The sequence below is a fragment of the Actinia tenebrosa genome, unplaced genomic scaffold (assembly GCF_029948245.1).
Source record: "Actinia tenebrosa isolate PJP-AT-01 unplaced genomic scaffold, QUT_ActTen_1.0 PGA_scaffold7__59_contigs__length_16204524, whole genome shotgun sequence".
Lineage (NCBI taxonomy): Eukaryota > Metazoa > Cnidaria > Anthozoa > Actiniaria > Actiniidae > Actinia > Actinia tenebrosa.
In genome coordinates, this window is record NW_028292584.1 from 4,916,331 (window position 1) to 4,940,711 (window position 24,381).

General features: G+C 37.9%; 2 protein-coding genes across 3 annotated transcripts; one reads left to right on the top strand and one right to left on the bottom strand.

The window, feature by feature from the left end:
- The first annotated feature begins 244 nt into the window (after nt 1-244).
- On the top strand, nt 245-21,216 carry LOC116287639 (kinesin-II 95 kDa subunit). 2 transcript variants are annotated; one of them, XM_031694325.2, is made up of 26 exons: nt 245-436; nt 639-727; nt 1,167-1,271; nt 2,091-2,161; nt 2,877-2,930; nt 5,272-5,480; nt 5,817-5,896; nt 6,150-6,219; nt 6,632-6,724; nt 7,066-7,137; nt 7,727-7,787; nt 8,374-8,417; nt 8,755-8,798; nt 9,575-9,670; nt 9,766-9,833; nt 10,453-10,586; nt 11,539-11,631; nt 12,033-12,137; nt 12,275-12,394; nt 12,972-13,090; nt 13,336-13,452; nt 14,156-14,261; nt 14,715-14,854; nt 15,924-15,998; nt 16,846-16,971; nt 21,088-21,216. In XM_031694325.2, the coding sequence occupies exons 1-25, from the start codon at nt 434-436 to the stop codon at nt 16,961-16,963; spliced, it is 2,286 nt and encodes a 761-aa protein (XP_031550185.2). In that variant the 5' UTR covers nt 245-433; the 3' UTR covers nt 16,964-16,971; nt 21,088-21,216. The 2 variants fall into 2 exon arrangements, with proteins under 2 accessions (XP_031550185.2, XP_031550184.2); XM_031694324.2 differs by lacking the exon at nt 21,088-21,216 and having other exon boundaries at nt 16,846-17,693.
- On the bottom strand, nt 19,453-24,134 carry LOC116287640 (sodium-dependent glucose transporter 1A-like). Its single transcript, XM_031694326.2, has 3 exons — nt 23,442-24,134; nt 20,939-21,224; nt 19,453-20,654 (listed from the first exon to the last, which is right to left on the bottom strand). The coding sequence occupies exons 1-3, from the start codon at nt 23,727-23,729 to the stop codon at nt 19,585-19,587; spliced, it is 1,644 nt and encodes a 547-aa protein (XP_031550186.1). The 5' UTR covers nt 23,730-24,134; the 3' UTR covers nt 19,453-19,584.
- Between the last annotated feature and the right edge of the window lie 247 nt (nt 24,135-24,381).

Consider the following 24,381-nt stretch of genomic DNA (forward strand, 5'->3'; position numbering starts at 1 on the left):
TTTAAGTTCCGTTACTAGATAGTAAATTAGGTGATTAGAGCCAATTTTTTTGTCAGACATCGACTAAATAAAAGAGAATTATACACAGTTTAAGAAACGGAACCACCCTTTGAAAAATCCTGGATCCGCCACTGGATAGACAAGACACGCGGACAGACAGACAAGACTTGAAGACTCCCAGAAAACCTTGTCTGCAATCCTTACGCACAGCGGCATCCCCCATGGCGACTTTCTCCATGACGATGAAGAAAATGGCGGACAGCGAAGTCTGAAACTATTAATCGCCTCTTTTACTAAAAAAAAAACATTAAACTAAAATATGTAACAAGAAGAAGAAACAAATAAGCGAATATATTGAAAAATCACTTAGGAAATTCAATGTGAGTAGCGGAATTACGTTTGGTAGAGACGAAAAAACGGTCGCTCTGTCGTCATGGTAAGCAAAACTCGCTTGAGTTGTTATTTTTTTAAACTCTTTTTAATCTTTGTTGTCAGTCGATCCTATAAACGTAACCAGCTAAATAACTTTTAAACTAAATTATACTAGATCTCTAATTTCATATTTGGTTAGATTATTATAAAAATTTTAAAAAGTAAAGCTTAAAATGATTTGATTTTCGATGTCTTCTTTTGCTTAGTCGATTAAACAAAAAGCCGGAGAGTCTGTAAAAGTGGTGGTACGATGTCGACCAATGAACGAGAAAGAAATAGCAGCAGGACACGAAAGGTATTGTGTCAATAATCAGGAAGTGTGTGTGTGTGTGTTTGGGTGGGGGGTGGGGGGAGTTGGAGGACGGGGGGTATGGTTTCTGCCAAAAAAATCTAATCCCCTCTCCCCTACTACGTATTACCTATTACTTACTACTTCTAATGTTTTTCTCATTTCAGACCATGTGTCATTCTCTTCAGAATAAGATTCTTTGTTTGAGTTGTATCCATATTCATGTGTCGTCATAAGATTCTTTGTTTGAGTTGTATCCATATTCATGTGTCGTCATAAGATTCTTTGTTTGAGTTGTATCCACATCCATGTGTCGCCTCGTGTGAAACTGTTAAACTAAGAAATAATACTCTAGAGAATGACACATGGTCTGAAAAAGAAAAGGATTTTGCTTGAAGGTAATTAGGTGTATTGTGATTCTGTAATTTTCTTATTTTTCAAATAGAGTGGTCGAAATAAATGTGAAGAAAGGAACATTGGAAATCAAGAATTTATTAAAACCAAATGAAGTTCCTAAGGTGTTTACTTACGATGCTGTTTATGATTGGAAGTAAGTAAATGGTTTACATTTGTCTAAAGTTTCAGATACACTAAGCCTTAAACCCTAATAAGGGTGGATCCAGCCAAAATTTTAGGGGGGGGGGGCTAATTGAGTTTAGGGGGGGGGCTACTTGAGTTTCTTCCTTCAATACAATGGAAAACAATAAAAGAAGCATCTAATTCTTCAGTTTTGTTTTGTTTGTTTTTTCTGCTGAAGGGGGGCTTCAGCCCTCCTTTGACCCCCCTGGATCCGCCCTTGCCTAACCCTTCAAGATGAACTAGATTACTGTCCTTCTACTCTAACCATGAACACTTGACTTTATTTTATTTTATTTTTTATTTGTGTAAATATACTTTTATTTTTTCTTTCTCTTTCATCATTTCATCTCCTTGAATAGCTTTTATAGACTTTCAATACATGTAACTCGAATTCTATTGTTTTCGGTTCGTAATCTGATTGGTTGTCAAACTTGAGTGTTCACGGCTAGAGTAGAACAGCACTAATAGTTGGCATACCAGATTTGATACTTTGGGATTGAGGTTGAGCCAAGTAATATGGACTAATACTCAAATTTGCTTGGGTGACCACAAAACAATAATTTCAATCAATTATCATGAAAAATATTTTAACTAGTCAAGAGTTCTTGGAATTATTGGCATTTTTCCGAGCATGCGCAACTGTTAAGAATGACACTGACTCTTTGGTCATGAATAGGGTAAGGTCTTGGGGGCGATTACCACAGGGATCCCAATTGATTAATATTACCTATGTATACCTTACTCCTGTCTCTCTCTAACTTCATGTTATGTGTTTTTATAAAACTTTCAGCTCCAAGCAGTTGGATCTTTATGATGAAACCTTTAGACAGCTGGTAGACTCAGTCCTAGAGGGATACAATGGTGAGTGATCATGAGAAATTATTTAATGCAGTTTAAATAGCTACAGCTGGATAGTCATTCATGAGTTTAGGCCTATTAGACAGGAGGTCATTGCAAGTTCAAGCTAGCCCAAGCCAGACCAACAGTCATGGTCCTAAAATATCTGAGTAGAAGTTGCTCCCTTGAAAAATACAGATCTGCAAATGGTCATAAAATAAATAAATAATAGTAATCTTTCATCAGGGAGCCCACTCACAATAGGTGATTTTCAGTGAGGCCCTGAGAAAACACAAACACACAGAAATAAAAATGATAATAAATGATAATAATAATAATAAATAAAATAAATAAAATAAAATGAATTAAAAAAAAGGATATAAAAAGGCAGATATATATAAATGAAAAGTATAATTCTATAGATGATAATTCAGACCTAGTTTTAGACCTTCAGAGTGCCTCAGATGATATCATGAGATGATGGTCCTAGTGCCTTTTTAACTTTATAGTTATTAGCTAGGGCCTGTACTTAAATTAGTTATTTAAATTTTCTTTGTAAATATGCATGTATTAATTCTAGGTACGATAAAAACGTTGCTGTTGTTGGTCCAAGTGATCTCAAATTAAAGGACCACTTGTTTATGATTGCTCTAGAGCACACCATTCTTGAATGTCATATATGTCATTTTTTGTTTTGTTTTTCATTTTTGTTTGTTATTTATTTCCTTATTTCATTTAGGAACAATTTTTGCCTATGGTCAGACTGGAACAGGCAAGACATTTACCATGGAAGGTAAGGGTTAATTTAATGTTTTCACACTTTCCTTTATCATATGAGCACAAATTAAGCATGCATTTTTGAGGTCTCAGGTTCCATAATTCCTGATAGGACAATCCTGGAGATGCCGATGGGATCTTATATGAATAGTGTTTTTGAGTCTCTACCTTGATTTCTCTGGTATAAAATGCATTTATTACAAATAAAATACCTATTTTTTATTAATATATCGAAAATGCATGCTAATTGAGATATAGGAGAGTAAAGAAAATGATGCTACTACAGTGTAGCCCTCTTTAGCTTCGTGGTAATGTTTTGCCCTTTTCAGACTATGTTTCATTCCCTAGAGAATCATTTCCTTGTTTAACAGTAGGTTGATAATGAGAAGGAATATGAATACAACTCAAACAAATAATCTTATTCTCAAGAGAATGATCAAATATGTGGTCTGAAATGGGAAAACATTATGCCCTAGATAAAAAGGTCTATATTATTTGATAATCTTAAGTTATTAAGAGGCTATGTCTGTAAGAATCAAACATCCAGCAGCCAAGTCGAAAAAATCGATTTTGTTCATATTTGGTCCAAAGATGTGGAATACCATTCCAATAAACTTACTGATGTTCATTTTGAATAATTTCACTTTTATTTTGAGAAAATCGTGAAAATCGATTTTGGCCGTCGGTGCCCTCATTTCAGCCTAAATCCGAGGTGAAAATGGTAGGTCTGAAAAAGGCACTCGCGTATAAAAATGAAGCAAACTAGAGAAGATCTGTTTTTGAAATAAAGTAAAGGAAAGGTTAATGATTATTTTAAGCTAAAAAATGAATGGGGAAACGCGTTCTATTAAGCGAACAGGAACATTTTGTAAACTACATTTTTCATGTTCTCAAATATTCAAATTTCACCCTTAGTTTGCAAAGCGCATTTTCATTTGCACCGGGTGTTCGGATTTATCTGAAATTCCAGCCATAATACCTTCGAATGTCAAGCAAAATCATATGTAAAATTCAGCTTGGGTTATTCAATGAGCGCTTTATACGAAACTTTCGAATTCAGAGAAATTTGCGTTGTTTGAGATTGGCATCCGACGAAACCTTTTCGAGGCAGACATAAATATATCCTTAATATATTTTCTTGGTGTTCAGTTCTGACATTTGTTTTGATATTATTAGTTGTCGATTGAATATTGAGCAATAAATTGTATTTTTTTGCTCTTTTTCGACATTACTTTAAAATGCTGTTACTTAAAAATTACAATTTGAAACAAGCATGTAAACACACGCGTCGGCACGATCTATATGACACTTATAAACAAGCCCATAAAACTTCAGAGTTCTAAAAAGAGTTACATTTGTGTCCAGATTTAGGACATTTAGACTAAAAAACACCGGGAGATCCTACCTAAAAGATAAATTGCTTGATTATTGTTCGTACCTAGTACTGAATTTCGGCTTCTTTAGTTTTTGCTCGTCATATACTTAGACAGTAATGCTATGTTGGTAATCATAGCAAGGGCCGTAGCGAGGGGGGTGGGGGGAGGGGGGAGTAGTGGCGAACCAAAAGTTTGACTAAAGAGACTAAAGGCTCGCTACGGGTCCATGTAACACTCCACAAAGAGCTTTTCAATTTAGTTGGCGTGAATTGGACATATGAAATTTGCCTGATTTTTGAATTTTCATTTTTTATGATCATGTCAAAATTCGAATATTATCTCATCAATGTCAATTTTCAATTTTCGAATTCAAAAATTAAAAATTAAAATAAATATTTGAAATGACTTTTCGAAATTTTTATTTTGTACTCTGAAAACGAACTTTGGAAAAATATCCTGTAGACAGGGGGAGGTGAAGATTAGGCGGACTGAGGGTAGAATATGAACAAAATCGATTTTTTCAACTTGGCCACGGATTTTCGATTATGTTTGATTTTTACAGACATTGCCTCTTAACAGTTATCTTAGTACTGCAAATTATAAAATAACTGTTATGAATGTTGCGTTCTGATTGGTTTGGAGGGCGTGCTTTATGAGAGCACATTGCACGTGCGCGCACTTTCCGTTGCGTCATTCCTATCTATTATTGTAATTTGTATTATATAAAAGAAATAAAAAACTTGCTTGCTGTGCTGTGTGCAGTCATAAAGCACTTGGGGATTGGCAGAACACTCGAGAAGTGTCCAGAAGCACTCGATCGCTACGCGTCGTGCTTCTCCTAACACTTCTCTCATGTTATGCCAACCCCCGCATGCTTTATGACAGCACACAGCACGCATGTGTGCGCGTTTTCTATTTCTTCAGTAGAGAAATGTTAATGCTGGTCTTACAATTTAATTATATTTGATCATTGTACCATAGGTGTCAAGTCAGATCCAGAACTCAAAGGAGTAATTCCGAACTCATTTGAGCATATCTTCACTCATATTGCTCGTACCACCAACCAGCAGTATCTAGTCAGAGCATCCTACCTGGAAATCTACCAAGAAGAAATCAAAGACTTGTTGGCCAAAGATATGAAAAAGAGACTTGAATTGAAAGAGAGGCCTGATACTGGAGTGTATGTCAAGGTAATGAATCTCATGGAGCAGGTTTAATTTGGTGGTGTAGTAGTACTGCTTTAATTTCTCATTTCTGGGTCTCTGGTTTGATTGCTGGACTAAAGTAGATCACTGTTGAGTAGAAATCGTTTGAGAGTTTTTTCAGGTTCAATCTGGTTTCCCTTCCCTTAGAGAACACAATTTAACCCAATTTAGTTTGACCTGTGAGTTCCATTACCTGTGCCTTGACTTATATCAGCTCAGAAATGAGAGGAGCATGCACGTCCTATAATATTATTACCATAAAACCATACCATAAATTAGTATTCTTATTTATTAGGGAAAAAATATTGTATTATTTTGCAGGATCTTCAATCTTTTGTCTGCAAAAGTGTCAAAGAAATAGAACATGTGATGAGTGTTGGCAACCAGAACAGAGCCGTTGGGTAAGTCTGTCATTCTGTGGTTGCACTGGCAGAAATTTGAATAGGGGAATTCACAAATTTAAGAAGGTGCGCCTTTTTAGCAATTTACAGTGGCCTTAAGTTTAATGTTTAAACCAACCAACTCCAATCTGGGAGGGATGAGGGGGTGGGGCATGGGATCCTTGCAACCTCTCTCTAAATCCACTACTGGTTACAGGTTATAATTACATGTACATATTAACTCTTGGTTGTGCTAATTATATCTTTTATGTAGAGCTACAAATATGAATGAGCATTCATCCAGATCACATGCTATCTTCATTATCACTGTGGAATGCAGTGTTGTAAGTATAGTAAATAATGCACGTAATAAAGATATAACTGACAACAGCAACAGTAGCAGCAATTAGCAGCAGCAGCAACAGTAACATCAACAACTAACAGCAACAACAACAGAAGCAACAACAGCAATCAGCACCAACAACAGCAGTACAATCAGTAACAGCTAGCAACAGCAGCAGCAATCAGCAGCAACAGCAGCAACTAACAGAAACAACAACAGAAGCAACAACAGCAATCAGCACTAACAACAACAGCAGTACAATCAGTAACAGCTAGCAACAGCAGCAGCAACAGCAGCAACAACACCTGTGTTTGTAACAACAGCAGCATTAGTAGCAATGATCTTGTTTTTAGGGAGGAAGACAGGTGAACCTAGAGGAAAATTCTGATCTGAAATTTTGTGGTTTATTTCAGCTTGATCCTGAAGGTGAAGCTCACATTCGTGTAGGAAAATTAAACTTGGTGGATTTAGCTGGAAGTGAAAGACAATCCAAGACTGGAGCTGTGGTAAATATGATCCAGTCAGACAATCTATGAAATTCTGTAAAATTTACTTATTAAAAATCAAGAAAAAATCAAAATCATTTTCTCAAGATCTTGAGTGAAAATACACTCAGGCCATATAGATGTGCTGTACTTAACATGATAGATAAATAATGCAGTGTCTTTGATTGGTTTGAAAGATGTCATCTACGCAGTGTATTCTTGACTCCGGTGACCATGCTGTGTTTCAAATAAAATTTATCTTGGCATGACCTTTGTCAGAATGTATTTTCAAAGGAACAGAGGGAGATATGTTTTTGGTTTACATTTTTATCTTTACTTTATAACTGCTCTTTTTGTATCAGGGAGACCGTTTGAAAGAAGCCACAAAAATCAATCTGTCGCTATCTGCCCTTGGTAATGTCATCTCTGCTTTGGTGAGTATTACTAAATAGAAAATGAATGAATGAAGGAATAATATGGTTGGATGAAGACATGAATGGGAAACAAATGAACAATTAACTGAGAGAAGAAGAAAAAAATAATTAAACACAAATGTACTTAATAGTTTAATTTTATAATCATTGATAAAATATCCAGATTTATCATACAGTGTGCTGTTATATCAATCTATTAATATTATATTAGAGAGAATAAGATATTGAATTTTATATTTTTCTCTTATTCTCTCTATTTCATTACACACACCAAACGCATAATTTATTACTACTATACTATGTCTATCCTTTGCATACATACTTATGGTGTTCAACTTACCTATAGAGAAAAAAATATTGCTCTGGGGTCCTCACGAGTACCCTACATTTCATATTCCGGCTGCGTTACCAGCGTGGTTGATCCTTGTGGTGTAGTGGATAACACATCGCACTAGAATACTGAAGACGTGGGTTGATTCCGGCCGAGGGCATTTGATATTTTTCTCTTATTCTCTCTATTTCCTTACACACACCAAACACATAGTTTATTACTACTATAATATCATATTATATGTCTTAATATGTGAAGGTTGATGGCAAGAGTACACACATACCCTACAGAGATTCCAAGCTAACAAGGCTACTACAAGGTTGGTAAAACTTAAATTTTATTATGCAGTGCATTGTGATCCAGTTCATTCCTCAACCTCAGAATGGCTATAATAACATGTTTCAAAAATTGTGACAATAAAGATTGTCACAAGAATTGTCGCAATATTTAACAGTTACCTGGTTGGCTCAGTTGGTCGATGGACTTTCATGCTGGAGGTCATGCTTCAATCCTCTGCCGGACGAACACTCAGGTTCTTAAAATAAAGGAGGAGGTGCTACCTTTGTAATAACAGTTACAAATGGTTAGACCTTCACGTGGCTTGGATGACCACATAAAATGGTGGTCCCGTCTCTCCACACTACAGTACCTCACCCCTGCAATGGAGGGATGTAAAAGAACCACTTGACTGAGGACGTAAATAAACCCTGGCAGTGACCACCCTCAGTGTCTGGCCGTTACTAAAGATTTCTTAATGGGTTGATTGTGGGATGGGTATGGGGATTTTATGGGCTTGGAAACTGGTCCAATGTACCTCAAAGGGGACTCCTTTGTCCTATTGTGCAGCACCAGCCTGCGGGCAAAATCTCAAATACAATGTAAGTTTTGGACCTTGCCTCTTGTAGATTCTCTTGGAGGAAATGCAAGGACTGTCATGGTTGCCAATATTGTAAGTCAACATCAGAATAGATTAATTTACACTGTGCATATGGTCTAAAGATATCTATGGTACCTGTTATGAATTCAAAATACCATTAAATATAATTACTCAGCAGTGCTTGTACTTTGCTTTATTGATGGAGATTAACTTCGCATGCATGTTATGCCATCTCTACCATGTTGGCATTCATGGGAACCAAGGGGTAAAAATGTGTCACTTGTTTCTTGCTTGTATGCCATGTTGGAGATATTAGGCATGGCTGATATACACTGTATTGTGTCTTTTGAATAGATTATCACAGGATTGCTTGTAAACCATCATAAAATAAATTTCAAAACTTTCCCAGGGTCCAGCAAGTTATAACTATGAAGAGTCAATAACCACGCTGAGGTAATTAATCTTTGATTCCAGGAAATATATTAATCTGTACGTACCTCCTTAACTACATCTGAGGCTTGCCTGCCATTTCCCCAATACCCTACACCCCCTAACTTCCAGAAAATTTCTGTCATGACTGACAGTCCTTTGATAATTGTAGATATGCTTTATCCACCTCAACAACCTTAACACCTTACTTCCCCTCCCTTGAAAAACCTTAAATCCCCTTCCCCCTAACACCCTATTCCCTCTCCCCTAACACCCTACTTCCTCATCCCCCAGCACCTTACTCCTTTCTCCCTCCTTCAACACTCTAATCCCCCTCCCCCTCCCCCCTCCCCCTCCCTCTACTCTACTCCTCCTCTCCCTCTCTCTCTCCCTCTACTCCCCCTCCCTCTCCCTCTACTCCCCCTCTCCCTCTCCCTCTACTCCCCATCCCCCCTCCCTCTCCTTCTACTCCCCCTCTACCTCTCCCTCCCTCCACTCTACTCCCCCTCTCCCTCCCCTCTCCCTCTACTCCCCTCTCCCTCTCCCTCTACTCCCCCTCTCCCTCTCCCTCTACTCTACTCCTCCTCTCCCTCTCTCTCTCCCTCTACTCCCCCTCCCTCTCCCTCTACTCCCCCTCTCCCTCTCCCTCTACTCCCCATCCCCCCTCCCTCTCCTTCTACTCCCCCTCTACCTCTCCCTCCCTCCACTCTACTCCCCCTCTCCCTCCCCCTCTCCCTCTACTCCCCCTCTCCCTCTCCCTCTACTCCACTACCTTTGTACTGACAATCATTCAATGACAGGTATGCGAACAGAGCAAAGAATATCAAGAACAAACCACATATCAATGAAGATCCTAAAGATGCACTGCTTAGGGAATTCCAGGAAGAGATTGCCAGGTAGCACATAATTTTTAAACCATTTTATTTCTTGGTTTGAAATTACATGGATCTTCCAGTGTTTTGGGGTATATTAATGTCTTGTTTTCTGACAGATTGAAAAGTGAATTGGAAAGGAAAGGTGGGAAGAAGAAGAAAAAGAAGAAGAGAAGAGCACCAGATGGTGAGAAAAACAGACAGATACTGTAGATAATGCGCTGATAGACTGCAAGAGGCAAGAGTCAGGCAGCTGAGAAAAAATGCCACTGAGACAGAACAGACAGACAACAAGTACTGTAGACAGCCAGACAGACAGATAATAAGTCAATGTAGACAGACAATATAAGTAGACAAAAAGACAACATGTCAAGTACTATAGACAGACAGACAATTAGTAGACAGACAGACAGACAATAAGTAGCTAGAAGGGCAGTCTGTACATGTAGACAGACAATATAAGTAGACAAAAAGACAACATGTCAAGTACTGTAGACAGACAGACAATTAGTAGACAGACAATTAGTAGACAGACAGACAGACATACAGACAGACAGACGATAAGTAGCTAGAAGGGCAGTCTGTACATGTAGAAAGACAATATAAGTAGACAAAAAGACAACATGTCAAGTACTGTAGACAGACAGACAATTAGTAGACAGACAGACAGACAGACAGACAGAAGACAATAAGTAGAAGGGCAGTCTGATAGACAGACAGACAAGTGGTATAGAAACTAATTATTAAATACAATACAAGCCTGCTTGTAGTACACAAAGGACTTATTTTCTCTACTTACAACCAAGGTACTGAGATAGAGAGTGAAGATGATGATGAAGAAGCTGAAGAAGGGCAAGTAGAAGACTTAATGAAATCAGAACAAGCTAAACTAGAAGAAGAGAAGAAAGCTCTCCTAGAAAATCACAGCATGGTGAAAGAGGTTAGACATATTTCTAGTAAATATCAAGCTTGTGTTAAAGGGAGCATCATCTTTTTACTTGAAAAAAATTAAGCACACGAGTATGGTAGTTCTTAGTCATTCACTTGAATATTACGAAGTACAGTACAATTTAAAATAAATAGCTTACTGGAAATTGCGTTACCGCCACTTGCATTGCTACGCGACCATCCCAAACAAAAACCGTGACGTGCACTTTGCAATAGACTGCCGTCAATCAAACAAGTTGATGTCATTTACACATGGATAGGCCCGGTGAGTGTGGCTCATAATACTTGTAAACAATCAACAAGTTTTGGTGCCTTTAGAATCACACATGCATGTGCGTGTAAATGATGTCAACATGTTTGATTGACGGCAGTCTATTGCAAAGTGCACGTTGCAATTTTTGTCTGGGGTGGCTGGGTAGCAATGCAAACAGCGGTAACGGCTATATATGCGCTGCAATGAAACCATGGACCATGTTGATGAACCATTGATGAAGACTTTGGGTATTGGTCACAACAGATAGCCTTTGTTAAAACTGTGTAATACTATACAGTATGTCTAGTAAAGCTTTAATCGTACTTATTTAAGCTTGCAAATTTAGAGACTGTCCCAAAATTTTCCTGGGAAAGAAATGGTGTCAATCAAAGGTTGAAAATATCTCCATGTAAAAAGAGATCTTACTATAAAATTAATAACATAATTATAATAATTCAAAATAATGCATTTCTCTATCCCTTGGAACATCTTCAGGTTATCTTTAACATATTAAATCTAATTTTATTAATAAGTTTTCATAACATTTTTACTGGTGGATTATGGCCATATTTTAAAAATTATTTCCAGAGTTTTGGAAATTCTTCCTTCATCTTTGAAATAAATCTAAAAATCAAATCTATTTTTATGAGATGTTTTAAATATTTATTATATTATTGCTAATGTACTATAGGAAAGAGAGAAATTACTTGGTGTGATCCAGCAGAAAGAAAGAGAAGTAAAGAAGCAGAGGGAAGCACAGGCATCTCTTGAGGCCAAAATAAAGGTAATATATTCCTGTGGTATGTTAGGTGTCATAAATAAGGATATAACAGATAGCAATAGCAAAATGATGACTCAAGCACATTTTCAGAACAGTATTTCATCCATGCACTGAATATCCTTGAGCTTGGTATTGCTTTTCTCTGCTGATCTCTCTAGGATGGGAAAAAGCAACTAATCATAACGCTCAAGTAAAATGACAAGACTAGACCATGAACATATGACACATGAAAAACGTTATTGAAAAATTATGTGATTGCTTCATCATTTTGGCATAGCCATCCTTGTATTGGTCAATGCTTAAGTCCCATATCATATATGCCAAGAAAACATCAATCATGGGGTATGATTACAGCATGGACTCAGTGTGGAACACAATGACATTGTTCTCATTTGTTAACCTAGATGATGGAGAGTAAGCTACTGGTGGGCGGTAAGAGTATCGTTGATAAGACAACAGAGCAGGAAAGAGCACTGGAACAGACACGCCAGGAAATAGCAGAGCAAAAGGTAACTACAATGACAGGCAAGGACTGTCCATCATTCTATCGACAAGAGGTTATTGTTATTGCTTGGTATCAGTCAACTGAATGAATCTCATGTGAAGTAAGTTTGATTTTTGATATTTTTGTGTTCTCAATTTAAAGCGCAAAGAAAGAGAAATGCAACAGAAGCTGGAATCCAAAGATGAAGACACCTTGGAAGTTAGAGAAACTTACACAACACTTCAACAAGAAGTGGAAATAAAAACCAAAAAATTAAAAAAGGTGAGGGCAACTGATTGAATGTATACAAAGTATAATGTCTTAAGTACAATGCTTGCTCTGTCACTGTATTGGGGGACCCATCACTGTAGGGGCTATCCCATCCATGCAGGGACTTATCAAATAACGGGCTCTACTATCACTGGAAGGGATGTCCCATCACTACAAGGGGTGTCCCTAAAAAGGCTGTATCATTACTGCAAGGGTTATCTCATCATTTCAAGGACTGTACCATCACTGCAAGGGGTATCCCATCACTCCAAGGGTTGTACCATCACTGCAAGGGGTGTTCCATTACCCTATAGGCTTCACCATCACTGCAAAGGGTATCCCATCACTCCAAGGGCTTTACCATCACTGCAAGGGGTGTTCCATCACCCTATAGGCTTCACCACCACCGCAAGGGGTATCCCATCATTCAAAGGGCTGTACCATCACTGCAAGGGGTGTTCCATCACTTCAGGGCTTGTACTGTCACTGCAAGGGGTGTTCCATCACTGCAAGGGCTTATTGGGATTATGGTACTGAATGTTTGCTGCAAGTTAGATGAGAATCATTTGTTTTTTTCATCTTTTTGTAGCTGTTTATGAAACTACAAGCAATAAAATCAGAGATTACAGACCAACAAGAAGTGCATATAAGAGAAAGACAAGAACTTGAACAAGCACAAGAAGACTTAACTAGAGAACTAAAACTGAAGTAAGTCAACTTTATTCGTCCCATTTTGTTCCATCCATCCACCCCATCCATCCATAGATCAATCCATCCATCCATCCATCCAACCATACATCATATTATCCATCCACACCTCTATTGGTCCCATTTATTCATTCATTCATCCATACATTGTTCATTTATTTATTCATTCATTTGTTGTTTTCTTAGTTTGTTTGTTCATTCTTTATTTATTGCTTTATTAATCTATTAATTAATCACTATTTTAGGACACTCATAGTGGAAAGTTTTATTCCACCTGAGGAAAAAACAAAACTAATGAGCAGAGCATATTATGATGAAGAAAATGAGATATGGAAGCTAAAACCCTTGGCAGAAAATAACAGGTACATTTACATATATATAACTACCAATGAATGCATGAATGAATGATTGAAGGAATGAAGGAAGAAAGAAAAAATAAAGGCACAAAAGAAACAATCAAAGACAGAATGGATTCAAAAATCATATAGAACATTAATAATAATGATTAGCCAGCCTAACTACCAATGGAATGAATGATTTGAGGAAGGAAGAAAGGACTAGGAAAAAGAACTCCATCAAAGAAACAATAAAAAATAAAAGGATTCAAAAATCATATTAAATACAATGAGTGGCCAGCTGGATAAATGTCTTTCTACACCAAGGAATGATGAATGAAAACCCCAGGGGTAGGGGGGGGGGGGTACTCTCATATATGGACTATACAGGGATGATCCGCTGAACAGGGTATGGTTTTTCGAGCTTCTTGTCATAAACTGCAGGGTATGCAATTTCACTCAAGTTCCAAGTTCTTCCTGAGTTTCCTGTCATTTTCAGGGTCATTCCCCCCCCCCCCCCTCCCCCAGGATAAAAACATAATTATAGGTTACCCTACATTTTTTCTTGAAAAACCAGGATTCCTGTTTCAAACAGGCTTTCCACGTCAAAATTGAACTTGCTGTAATCTTACAAAAAAATACCAAAGATAATAAAATGAAAATCATTGCAAAACTGAACAGTAATGACTGATTATGGTGTGTAATGATAATAATGGTATTTTTTTTATAGTCAACAAGCAATGGCTAAACGACCAGTCTCGGCTATTGGAAACAAAAGGCCAATAACAGAGTATGCAAGAATAGCTGCTGCCATGGGTGGTCACCCTAGATTTAAGGTGTGTAAATACTCTTTCTAATCTGACTCATGGTGTGCAACACAAGAGGAAAACATTGGAATCAAGGGTAGCATTAAAGTAGTATAATCATAAATCTTGTGTTCTGATTGGATGGGAGCATGTGCTTTATGAGAGCACACAGCACCTGGCACGCACTTTCTATTTTGTCATTCGTATTCAAAATAATGATTAATCTAATTTGTATTTTATCAAAGAAATTAAAAACTTGTATGCTGTGCAGTGTGGATTTGTAAAGCACTTGGGAAATAGCAGAACACTCAAGAAGTATGGGGAAGCACTCCCCTACACGTCATGCTTCTCCTAACACTTCTCTTCTGTTCTACCTAACCCTTCATGCTGTATAACTACACACAGAAGGCTCCCGAGTTTTCTATTTCTTCAGTACGTTTGCCTCTTATCTCAGGGTTTATTGGTATCTTGTGCTTGTTATAGGGGGAAAACATTATACTTATTGAGCTAGACATGCCAAACAGAACCACTAGAGATTACGAGGGACCTGCTGTTGCACCCAGAGTACAGGCTGCACTTGACGCAGCTTTACAGGATGAAGAGGATCTCACTCTTGATGCAGAGTATGTATCTATTAGTTAACTGGTCATTCTAGTTAATAAATCTTTTTAGCTTTGTATGCACATTGCCCATTTGAAAACACATGACATTCCCTTGAGAATTGTTAAAATATACACCTAATTGAAAAAACGTTCTCGGGTTCAAAAAAAGGTTATATCATCAAAGCTAAGACCGAAGGGGAGCATGGGAAGACAAACAATTATGCTAATTTTATGCCTATTGCAGTTTTCCCTTCCTGTGCACATTTTATGCATCATGGCTTTGGCATGTTGTTAATCTAGGTCGACTGACTTTGCTCTACTGTGCATTTTTACATGTCTTTATGCAAATATAATACACATTTCGGAGTACCCAAAATCCTTTTTGGTCTTAGCTTCAATGATATGACCTTCTCGAACCCGACTACGTTTTTTCAATTAGGTGTATGTTAAAATATTTACACATGATATACACTGTCTGAACTGTGCACAACAAACAATGAAGCTAAAAACTAAAGGACTATTGATTTCTAGGAGCAAGTGTAGCTCACTTCCTTTTGGTTTAGTGTACACCTTCAGAACTAGAGATCTACAGTTTGATTCTCAGGATCTATTCTGTTTTGACTTCTACGTAATCTGTGTAGCTTCTTCAGCGTTGAATGCCCTTAAAGAAGTGCACTGATGGAGAGAGGGGGTTAAGTCCCAGGGGGGGGGGGTACTCCCATATATGGACTATGCGGGGATGATCCGCTGAACAGGGTATAGTTTTTCGAGCCTCTTGTCATAAACAGGGTATGCAATTTCACTCAAGTTCCAAGTTTTTGCTGAGTTTTCTGTCATATTCAAGGTTTCTACTTTCGTATTGACCGAAACAAGCACCGAGAAGCACCGTTATTATGGTCATCAAAAAAAAAAAACCCAATACGCGAGCTGACATGATAGAGTCGGAGTATCCCCCCAGGGGTTAAGGGGTTAAGTGCACACTGTGGGCTCCTCCTAGAATACTAGACAAGAAGCTGAAAGAGCTATGAACTTTAAATATAGTTACTTTCACCTTTTTTATCTCTGTCATAAAAATATCATTTTGTTTTAGCATCCTTTTGAGCAAACCGAAAGTAAGATCAAAGAGAAGAGACCGACCAGATAGACCGGACAGACCAAAGACAGGGTAAGAAAATTTTTAATTGACTAAGCTTTAAAGGGCCCTTTTAAAGATGGAGCTTCTGGCCAAGCTGTTCCTCTCTATTCTCACTCATTCGCATCCATCCATTCCTTCCTCATTCCCATCCATCCCTTCCTTCCACATTCCCATTCATCCCTTCCTGCCTCTCTTCCCCCTGCCCACTTCCATGTTCAAGTTAAACACACATGAGGATGCTTCCGTATTGAATTTATAGACTTCTAGGGTGTAGTGACTGATTTCTAATGTATTTTTCCTTATTATTATTCATAACTGGATAATATCATAGGGAATATATGGAATTCTCCTCATCATGATTTATTCTTCATTTCACATGATGTCATAGCCGCCATCTTGGTTGAATTTAACAAAATACTTGTCAATTAATTCTTTCGTTTTAGTAAAAATACACAGGTGATTATTGAAAATCTCGCGTGCTGATTGGTCAAGAAACTCACACTATCACACGATAATCACCTTCAGCGATAATCCAAAATGGCGACCAGCCGCTTTGTTGCTGTTACCGGAAAAAATGTCTTCTATCTTCTTTTTTCCCTTTTTTTTGAAAGAATCACCTGTGTATTTATACTAAAGCAATATTATTTTCCTCAGCCTCAGTGAATATCGGAGAGTATTTACCTCGGCGCTCGAAGACTCGTGTCTCGGTAAATATTCCCCGATATTCAATTTGTCTTCGGCGAATAATTGTTAAATATCAACCAACATAGCCACCTAGTCATTTGATATTGTCTTTTCTCTCCCTTGGGAATGATTGAAAACTAGCAATACTAGATCGTGAAAATCTTGATTTTTGACTATCTTTATTTTAAATTAGGCGAAAAAGCAAGCGCCCCCAAACAGCTGCCCCACCCCCACAGGAAGACATTAACTCCAAGCAGTACCCCACAGCAAGAGGTTTGGTATCAGATAAAAAGAGATTTCTACCTCAATAGAAACATTAGTACGTATTCTATACTAAGTGGAATACATTGTGACTGTGACCATTGTCGTGCCATACACAGTGACCATGCCATTCCAAGACCATGGTCGTAATATTATCATATGCAATGACTATGCCATGCCCTGACAATGGTGTCATAAGCTGTGACCATGGTCATGTCATATGCCATGACCATGATTGTGTCTTACACCGTTGCCATGGCCAGGGCTAAATATAACGGCCAGTCAAAGGTCTGGCCAGACAAAGTGGGCTGTGACTTTGCCAAACACCTTTTAGGCCAGTCCTTTTGACTGATCACATGTTGATCAGACTTATTGCCAGTCATTCTGTTCGACCTTAAACAGCCATTATTTTTAGCCTTGTTTAACCATGATCACGCCATTCCCTGACCATAAGCATACAATACGATGCGTCTGTATGACCATTTTGATTGGGTGAGCTAAGGTCTAGCAAGCCATGATTGGATTAAACCGTGCCTTGTTTGTGCCACATGACATGACGTAAATTTTACATTCATACAAAATCCACTATGCTCTTTATTTTGACAAAGGAAATAATTTATAACATAAAAATAAACATTAATTCAAATGGTGAAAATAATTTATTCCCACTGACAAATCATACATGTCACTCTATGAAGATTAGTAAGCCATTGTTATTTAACAAATTTGAATACAGTTTCAATAAATTCTGTGAATAAGACCTTTTGGTCAATTAATTAATTTTTGCTGTAATTTTACATAACATAACATAATGGTTTCATGGGTGGATCCAGCCAAAATTTTAGGGGGGAGGGGGGCTAATTGAGTTTCTTCCGTCAACACAACGGAAAACAATATAAAAAAGCATCGTTTTTTCTGCTGAAGGGGGGGTTCAGCCCCCCTTTGCCCCGTGGATCCGCCCTTGGGTTTATTCACACTTCATCACCTTGTATACAGAAAATAGAAGCAAAAAGAAAAAAAAAAAAAAAAAGCAAAAAACATGAAAAATTGTGAAAGGAGGTAAAAAGGGTTATCCCTATCTAGTTCACCTCCTTAGATGGATTCTACATTACCTTAACAGCAAACACCAGAATACAGTCTATTTTCTATAGAGGAGCCTCCCTTTACCGGTGCTGCATGGTCCAGGAATTCGTTAGGGGTGTCCCAAATGAAGATATATATATACATTATAAACCATTAAAAAAATTACTAAACGTGTAGCAATAAAAAAAGGAAGAGTTTTGATTCATCTTGTGCTGTACCTAAAAATTCTCAGATTTGGTTGTTGATAATGTCAGAAGAAAAAACATCTAGAAGACTGATGTTTTTTCTATGCTAAGATCACCCTAGATATAGAATCCTGAAGGATAGGATCTAATTTTTTATGTAAGGTTAAAGCTCAATCTTCAAATGCATCCTTTTGGCATTGCCTTGAAATTTTCGAATACAATATTCCTTATAACGATTCGATAAATTGTAACAAAAACGTGCTTTTTATATCCTACAATTTGTACAAAGGTGTTTTTTCCTTTTAGAAAGCTATAACTTTGGTGCATTATATGCTGGAATAACCCACCATGTATGAGCAACATAAAGCTATGTATCTATACATCTTTCTCATAAATGGCTGACGAGCGTATGGAAACAAGGTTACCCAGCCTTCCTTCTAATTGTGTAGAAATATTATAATAACTTTTTTTCTTCAATTTTTGTAATTAAATATGGCACTAATCAATTCAAAAACCTTGAAAACATTCAACCTTCCTGCAAGGTTGAGCAAGGCTGCTCATTTAGGTCAAAACAAAAGGTTAATTTTTATACTTTATAAACCCATTTCATGTGCTTTTATGTCTTTTATTGTGAACTAATGACTGGGTGACCTGGTTTTCAGCCATTGATAGGTTGCAAGCATTCCCAAGAGAGTCAAAAAACAAAAACATGGAGACCTTTGTGGTGCTGTTAACAATCGATGCTAATAAGAAATCTTTTGTTAAATGGCACCAACATGGCTGGCGTAACGTGCAATCGAAGAATTATGAGAACGGCATATGCTGAAAATCTTTTTTCTAGTACTTAATTCGTTATTAATGTTGCATATCAGTTGTCATCACCCGGGGGGAAGGGGGGGGGGGGGGGGGGTACTACCACCCCAACTTGGGTAGGGGTGTGCCGCCAGGACCTCAAAACTCTGACCCTATCCCAGACCTAAAATTTTGATTTTACATACCCTACCCAAGACTAAAGCTAAGAATTGTACACCCTATCCCAGACTAAAAGACGGAAAATACGGTTATTCAATAGATTGCAATCAATATTTACTAACGTTTTTATTGCTTTTGTGCCGGCACAAAGCGTAGCCTATTCGCCAGACTAAAATGATTCCCTATCCCAGATAGAATGCCAAAAAATGATACCCTACCCCAGACCCAAAAGCCGAAAAACCATACCCTATAGGGCGGCACATACCCGTATAGCAAATATAGGGGAGTACCCTCCCCCCCCCCCGCCGGGTGTCATCATGTTTATTTGTAATTGGCTTCCATGTTGATATCACCAACATGACCATCGTGCTTTTTTCATATTACTTTCTTAGGAATGACTTCAATCCATCAATAATTAATGCTTAGTACTTTTAATAATTACCGTTGAATAACTCGTTGTTTTCTTCGAGAAGTCTTAAAACCTCATCCTCATCCTGTTGTTTTGGCTTCGGCGGCTTCTCAATGACATCGTTCTTATGAAACTCCACCCCTGAGAAAACACTAAGTGACCTGTAATGCCGACCAAACAACAGGATTGCAGCAAAGTTCAATATGCCAAGAAAACTCAAAGCAAATATACAGTACATTAAAGAACAAGGTCCAATGGTATCGAAAGTGTTCCCTACGGCAATAGGAATGGTCATCTCACCTAAACATGCTCCAACGAGAAGTAACGATGCCACTCGACCTGAAATTTCAACGAAGTACTCTGCCCAACTCAAGGCTGATGGAAATAATGATGCAGCTGAGATTCCTAGGATGATTGTTCCAGCCCAAAGTTTTGGGCCAGAGTTTGCATCACATCCGTACTGGGTTTGAGAAATCAAGATCACTCCTGCCAACAAGCAACCTATGAAATCTGCTAAAATCATCTTTGGTGGTTTGATGTATTTGGCTAACTGCACGGATATGAGTCTTCCCAATGCAAAGGTTCCCCAGTATGTGGCAGTTAGAAGGGAAGCCATGTGTTTGCTCATGTGAGGTTTGGTCTTCACAGCGTACATAAAAACGTATCCACCATATGCAACCTCAATGCCGCCATACTGAAGAAGCAGAATGAAAAAGAGGAACAGAACAATTGCCTTGAATAATAGACTGTTTGGATGATTCACTGTGGAGTGGTGTTCTTCCTTTTTGACAACTGTTTCCTTAAGTCCTTTCAAGAAAGCACAGGCTAGGAAAAACAGCCCAGAAGCGATGAGAGGAACACTGCTGATCCAGTAGGCCCATGTTATTGGTAGTATATCACCAGGGTCATAACCTCCTGTCGCGTTTCTGTTGTCTGTATGGTTTAGTGGGGGGTTGGTCAGAGCGTCAGGCAGGAGGAATGGCTGTGATAGCAGAGGAGCAAGACACGAGCCCAAGGCAAAGGTGAAGTGAAGGAACTGCAAGTAGGGCTGGAAATTTTCGGGCCATAAGACAAAACAGATGGCATTGCCAGCTTAAAAACAGGATAAAAGATAAGATTAATCCATGAGTTTTATGTATTAGGTTTTTGAAATTTGTAATTTATGTACGTTGTTGAGTATATAACCAGAAAATATTTATATCTTCTACCTAAAGAGAGACATAGACCTCCTGCGCTCAAGCATAATGTTTTCCCATTTCAGACCACGTGTCATTCCCTAGAGGTCATCTTAATCTTTGTGAGAGGCAAACGCTTGCACCTCTATGCCATGAATTTTTCCCATTCCCATAAAGACATAAGTGACAAAGCTTTATTACCTGTATTTAGAAAACTTGTACAAATAGTCATTGCAGAAGCAATCGAGATGAATGCATAAAGACTTCCAACCAAAGGAAACACAGTCGTGGCCAATGCACAGCCAAGACAGGAACATCCAAGGACTAAATATCTATCGTATTTATCATAGGTCCAGCCACCGGCGATACTTCCTACTAAATACCCAATAGATCGTGCCGTAAATACAAAGGACATATATGGAAGTTTGGTGCTGGCGTGGAATGCCAGGTCCAGGATTGCTGTTCCATATAGTGTATTAGATATACCCTAAAAATGAAAAATATATCAAAATAATTATCCATTTTCAATTTGTAAGTTCTCATATTGTACCGAATTCTTTACGAAATGAACCAAGTTTGATAGAGAAAATCCAAGTTAAAGTTTATGCAAATGAAGACGAATCTATATCAGATGTACAACACTCTTCACGGTCATGATTTCTATTGTGTTTCCTTCATGAATTATTAATGAGTTTTTTAATAAATATTAGTATTTTCAATAATATGCTGTTATGTTCACCTGCGAACATGCGCATGCTCGTTTGTCGATTTGTGCTGCTTGCAGAGATACAAATAGAATTGGAACAAAATAAACCTATCTCTGTTATTTGTTAAATTCACTTGGGTTAAGAATACTAAAACAATAGCATTCGCCTCAGACTTACCCTGCGAGCAGAGTGCTCGCAGGGTACCTCAGACTCAGTGAAGATCAAGAATATTTACAGGGTTGCAACCCCCCATGAGAGCCATTGGATTTATTATCATTATTTTTTCCATGATAACCCCAACAGCATCGCGAGTTTTATTAAAACAGGGGTGCCGAACACATTTCGCTCGCTTTTTTTTCTATACCACGTGTGTGGGACCTGAAACAACCATGCTCGCCTGCAGCAAATAATCGTCTCCCTAACCCTTTGGTCTCCTATATCTCTCCACCACCTCAAGCAATGCTACTACCCCCCCCCCCCCCCCCCCCCCCACTTTGAAAAAATCCTGGATCCGCCCATGTGATAATGTCGGGAACCTTAATAGTCCCTTTCACAGTTCCCTGCGCCATCTTGAAAAGTAGCCGTGCCTTTGCATCGAAGCGAGACGAACGCTGAGCTTGTTATGATATAGACCTTTTTTAACACATTGGACAATTATTCACATGTCTCTATCATTGCGAGCTCACCGTTCGTCTCGCTTCGATTTCTTTTTTTTGAAAGAATCGCCTGTGTATTTATACTAAAACAATTATTTGCCACAGGCTCAGTGATTATTGGGGAATATTTACCTCGCCGCTCGAAGACTCGCGTCTCGGTAAATATTCCCGATAATCACTTCGCCTTCGACGAATAATCGTTAAATAATTATACAGCTTCTCAATAATCCCATATAGGTAACTGTCCAATTATTTTCTTAATTGGACAGTTCTTGTTGATATGGGATTAATTAGGCAGCTATATAATTAATAGGTAATGGAATTTCATGCTCCCCAACCAAGAAATAATTAGACTCGGAAAAATTCCTCTGACTGCCAAATTGGACTCGGCCTACGGCCTCATCCAATTTTGGAAGTCCTCGGAATTTTCCTCGTCCAATTATACCTTAATTGGATAGCATGGAGTCCAATTACATATACTAATTTGATACCGAAATACATTAATTGATTAATCCTGGTATTAATTTATTCATGAAATGGTTGATTCAGTTCCAAGTGTGCAGTCAAGCAACACGTTAAGCTGATGCTACGTGGCAGTCCCTCTAGCAAGCATACCATTACTAGAAAGCTCATTTAAGTGTATATGACACGAAAAAATTTTAATGTTAAGAATGTGTAGTTTATTGGCATTACTAAGAATATCACGGTTAAATTTGTTCCAAAAACCCATTTCTCTAGAAATTCAAAAAATTTTAGCACGAGTTGTGACGTCATTTTGTTTACAAGTCTCCAGATTTTGTTGCAAATACATGAAATATGTTTGAATATAGAATCTTAATTTCAAGTAGTACACTTTTCAGTTTCCCAACATTGGAAGAGTACTACGTAAGCTATCAAATGAAGCTGACTAAAATATGTCTTTTGTTGTTAATTCATATGAATTACAATTTATATTTAGTACATTACTACTGAATCTAGAGTACGTGTCAACAAAATGACGTCACAAATTGGGATTAACTTTCGCAAATATCTCAAGAAATAAGCTTTTGAAACGAATTTTGTTACGATATATTTATTATTACTAACAAACTATACATTTTAAATGATGGAATGTTTTCGTGTCATATACACTTTAACAACCCGTCCTAACTTAATTAAAATATTTTAACGGGTGTTAAAAAACCGTTAAAAAAATTATCTCTCTTTTTGATGAAAAATTTTACTCAATTCCTTGCACTGAGAAATTGGAATTCTCCTTGAATAATGATTCTCCCACTTTTAATTTATAAAGTTTAATTTGTTAAATTAGAAGTTATTGTACGAATTAAAAATATATCTTACCATGCCCAAAAATGACAGAAATAAACTGGCTGCCTTAAAGAATCGTACGTATGGTGCATAAAAAGGCTTTCCTGTAAGGCTAGATCTCTCTCCAGGAGGCTTTGTCCCATTAATATCACTGGGATTATCGACATCTTGCAGCGGAGAGCCGTTCTCATTTCTCTGACGTGTACCTCTTGAATCCGGCCTAGAGTGCTGTACTGGCTCAACGACTTCGTCTTCTTCATCGCCCCATTCACGAAGGACTTCGGCCAGTTCGTCTTGTTTAACAAGAGGCTCAGCTGCCATGACAGTTGTAGCTGTATGTACGACTGAACTTTTCGGCTCTGTGGAGCGGGTTGTACGAGGCCGGGATAATCGCTATCCACCAGATAAATCCTTATCCAGCGAATAACATTTATCCAGATGGTGTGATTTGGTTGCACGAATACCCCGCAAATAACAACAATACTGAACAATAGATTTCATGGTCATTAAGTATGTGCATATGAGGAACCGCATAGGATTTGCGGGGTATTCTTAAGTATACCGATTTCATGGTCTAGGTATCGCTTTGGAAGAGCAGGAATTCAATATTTAATCGATCTGTTGGGAGACGAAATTTGTCCTGAGAAACGAAGGAACAGGTCATTGTCTACCTTGATGCAAGCGTTAATCACCCCCAGGTTCTTGGCTTCTCCTCCTTTATGCTCTTTAATTTAAGCGACTGTAAGCAAAAATCAGAAATAATGTGGAAACGGTCAAAAAATCGATTTTGTTCATACTTTGATATTAGATGCCCTATCATATAATATTATCCCCTTACACTTAGGTGTATGGCTGTATGGCTTAAATGGACTACTCACATCGAATATACATGCCGAAAAGCAAGCAAACGTCTCTATGCCGTAGCGGTGCTTATAGTTCAGATGACCTGCGTTCTGTCTATCCTGCTTCATCA

Coding starts and splice junctions, on each gene's coding strand:
- LOC116287639 (XM_031694325.2), top strand. Junction 6,220..6,631: donor TCACTGTGGAATGCAGTGTT/GTAAGTATAGTA, acceptor GGTTTATTTCAG/CTTGATCCTGAAGGTGAAGC. Junction 13,091..13,335: donor ACTAGAGAACTAAAACTGAA/GTAAGTCAACTT, acceptor TCACTATTTTAG/GACACTCATAGTGGAAAGTT.
- LOC116287640 (XM_031694326.2), bottom strand. CDS start 23,729: ATGGCAGCTGAGCCTCTTGTTAAACAAGACGAACTGGCCGAAGTCCTT. Junction 21,225..23,441: donor TTCTGTCATTTTTGGGCATG/GTAAGATATATT, acceptor TTTCATTTTTAG/GGTATATCTAATACACTATA. Junction 20,655..20,938: donor TACAAGTTTTCTAAATACAG/GTAATAAAGCTT, acceptor CCTGTTTTTAAG/CTGGCAATGCCATCTGTTTT.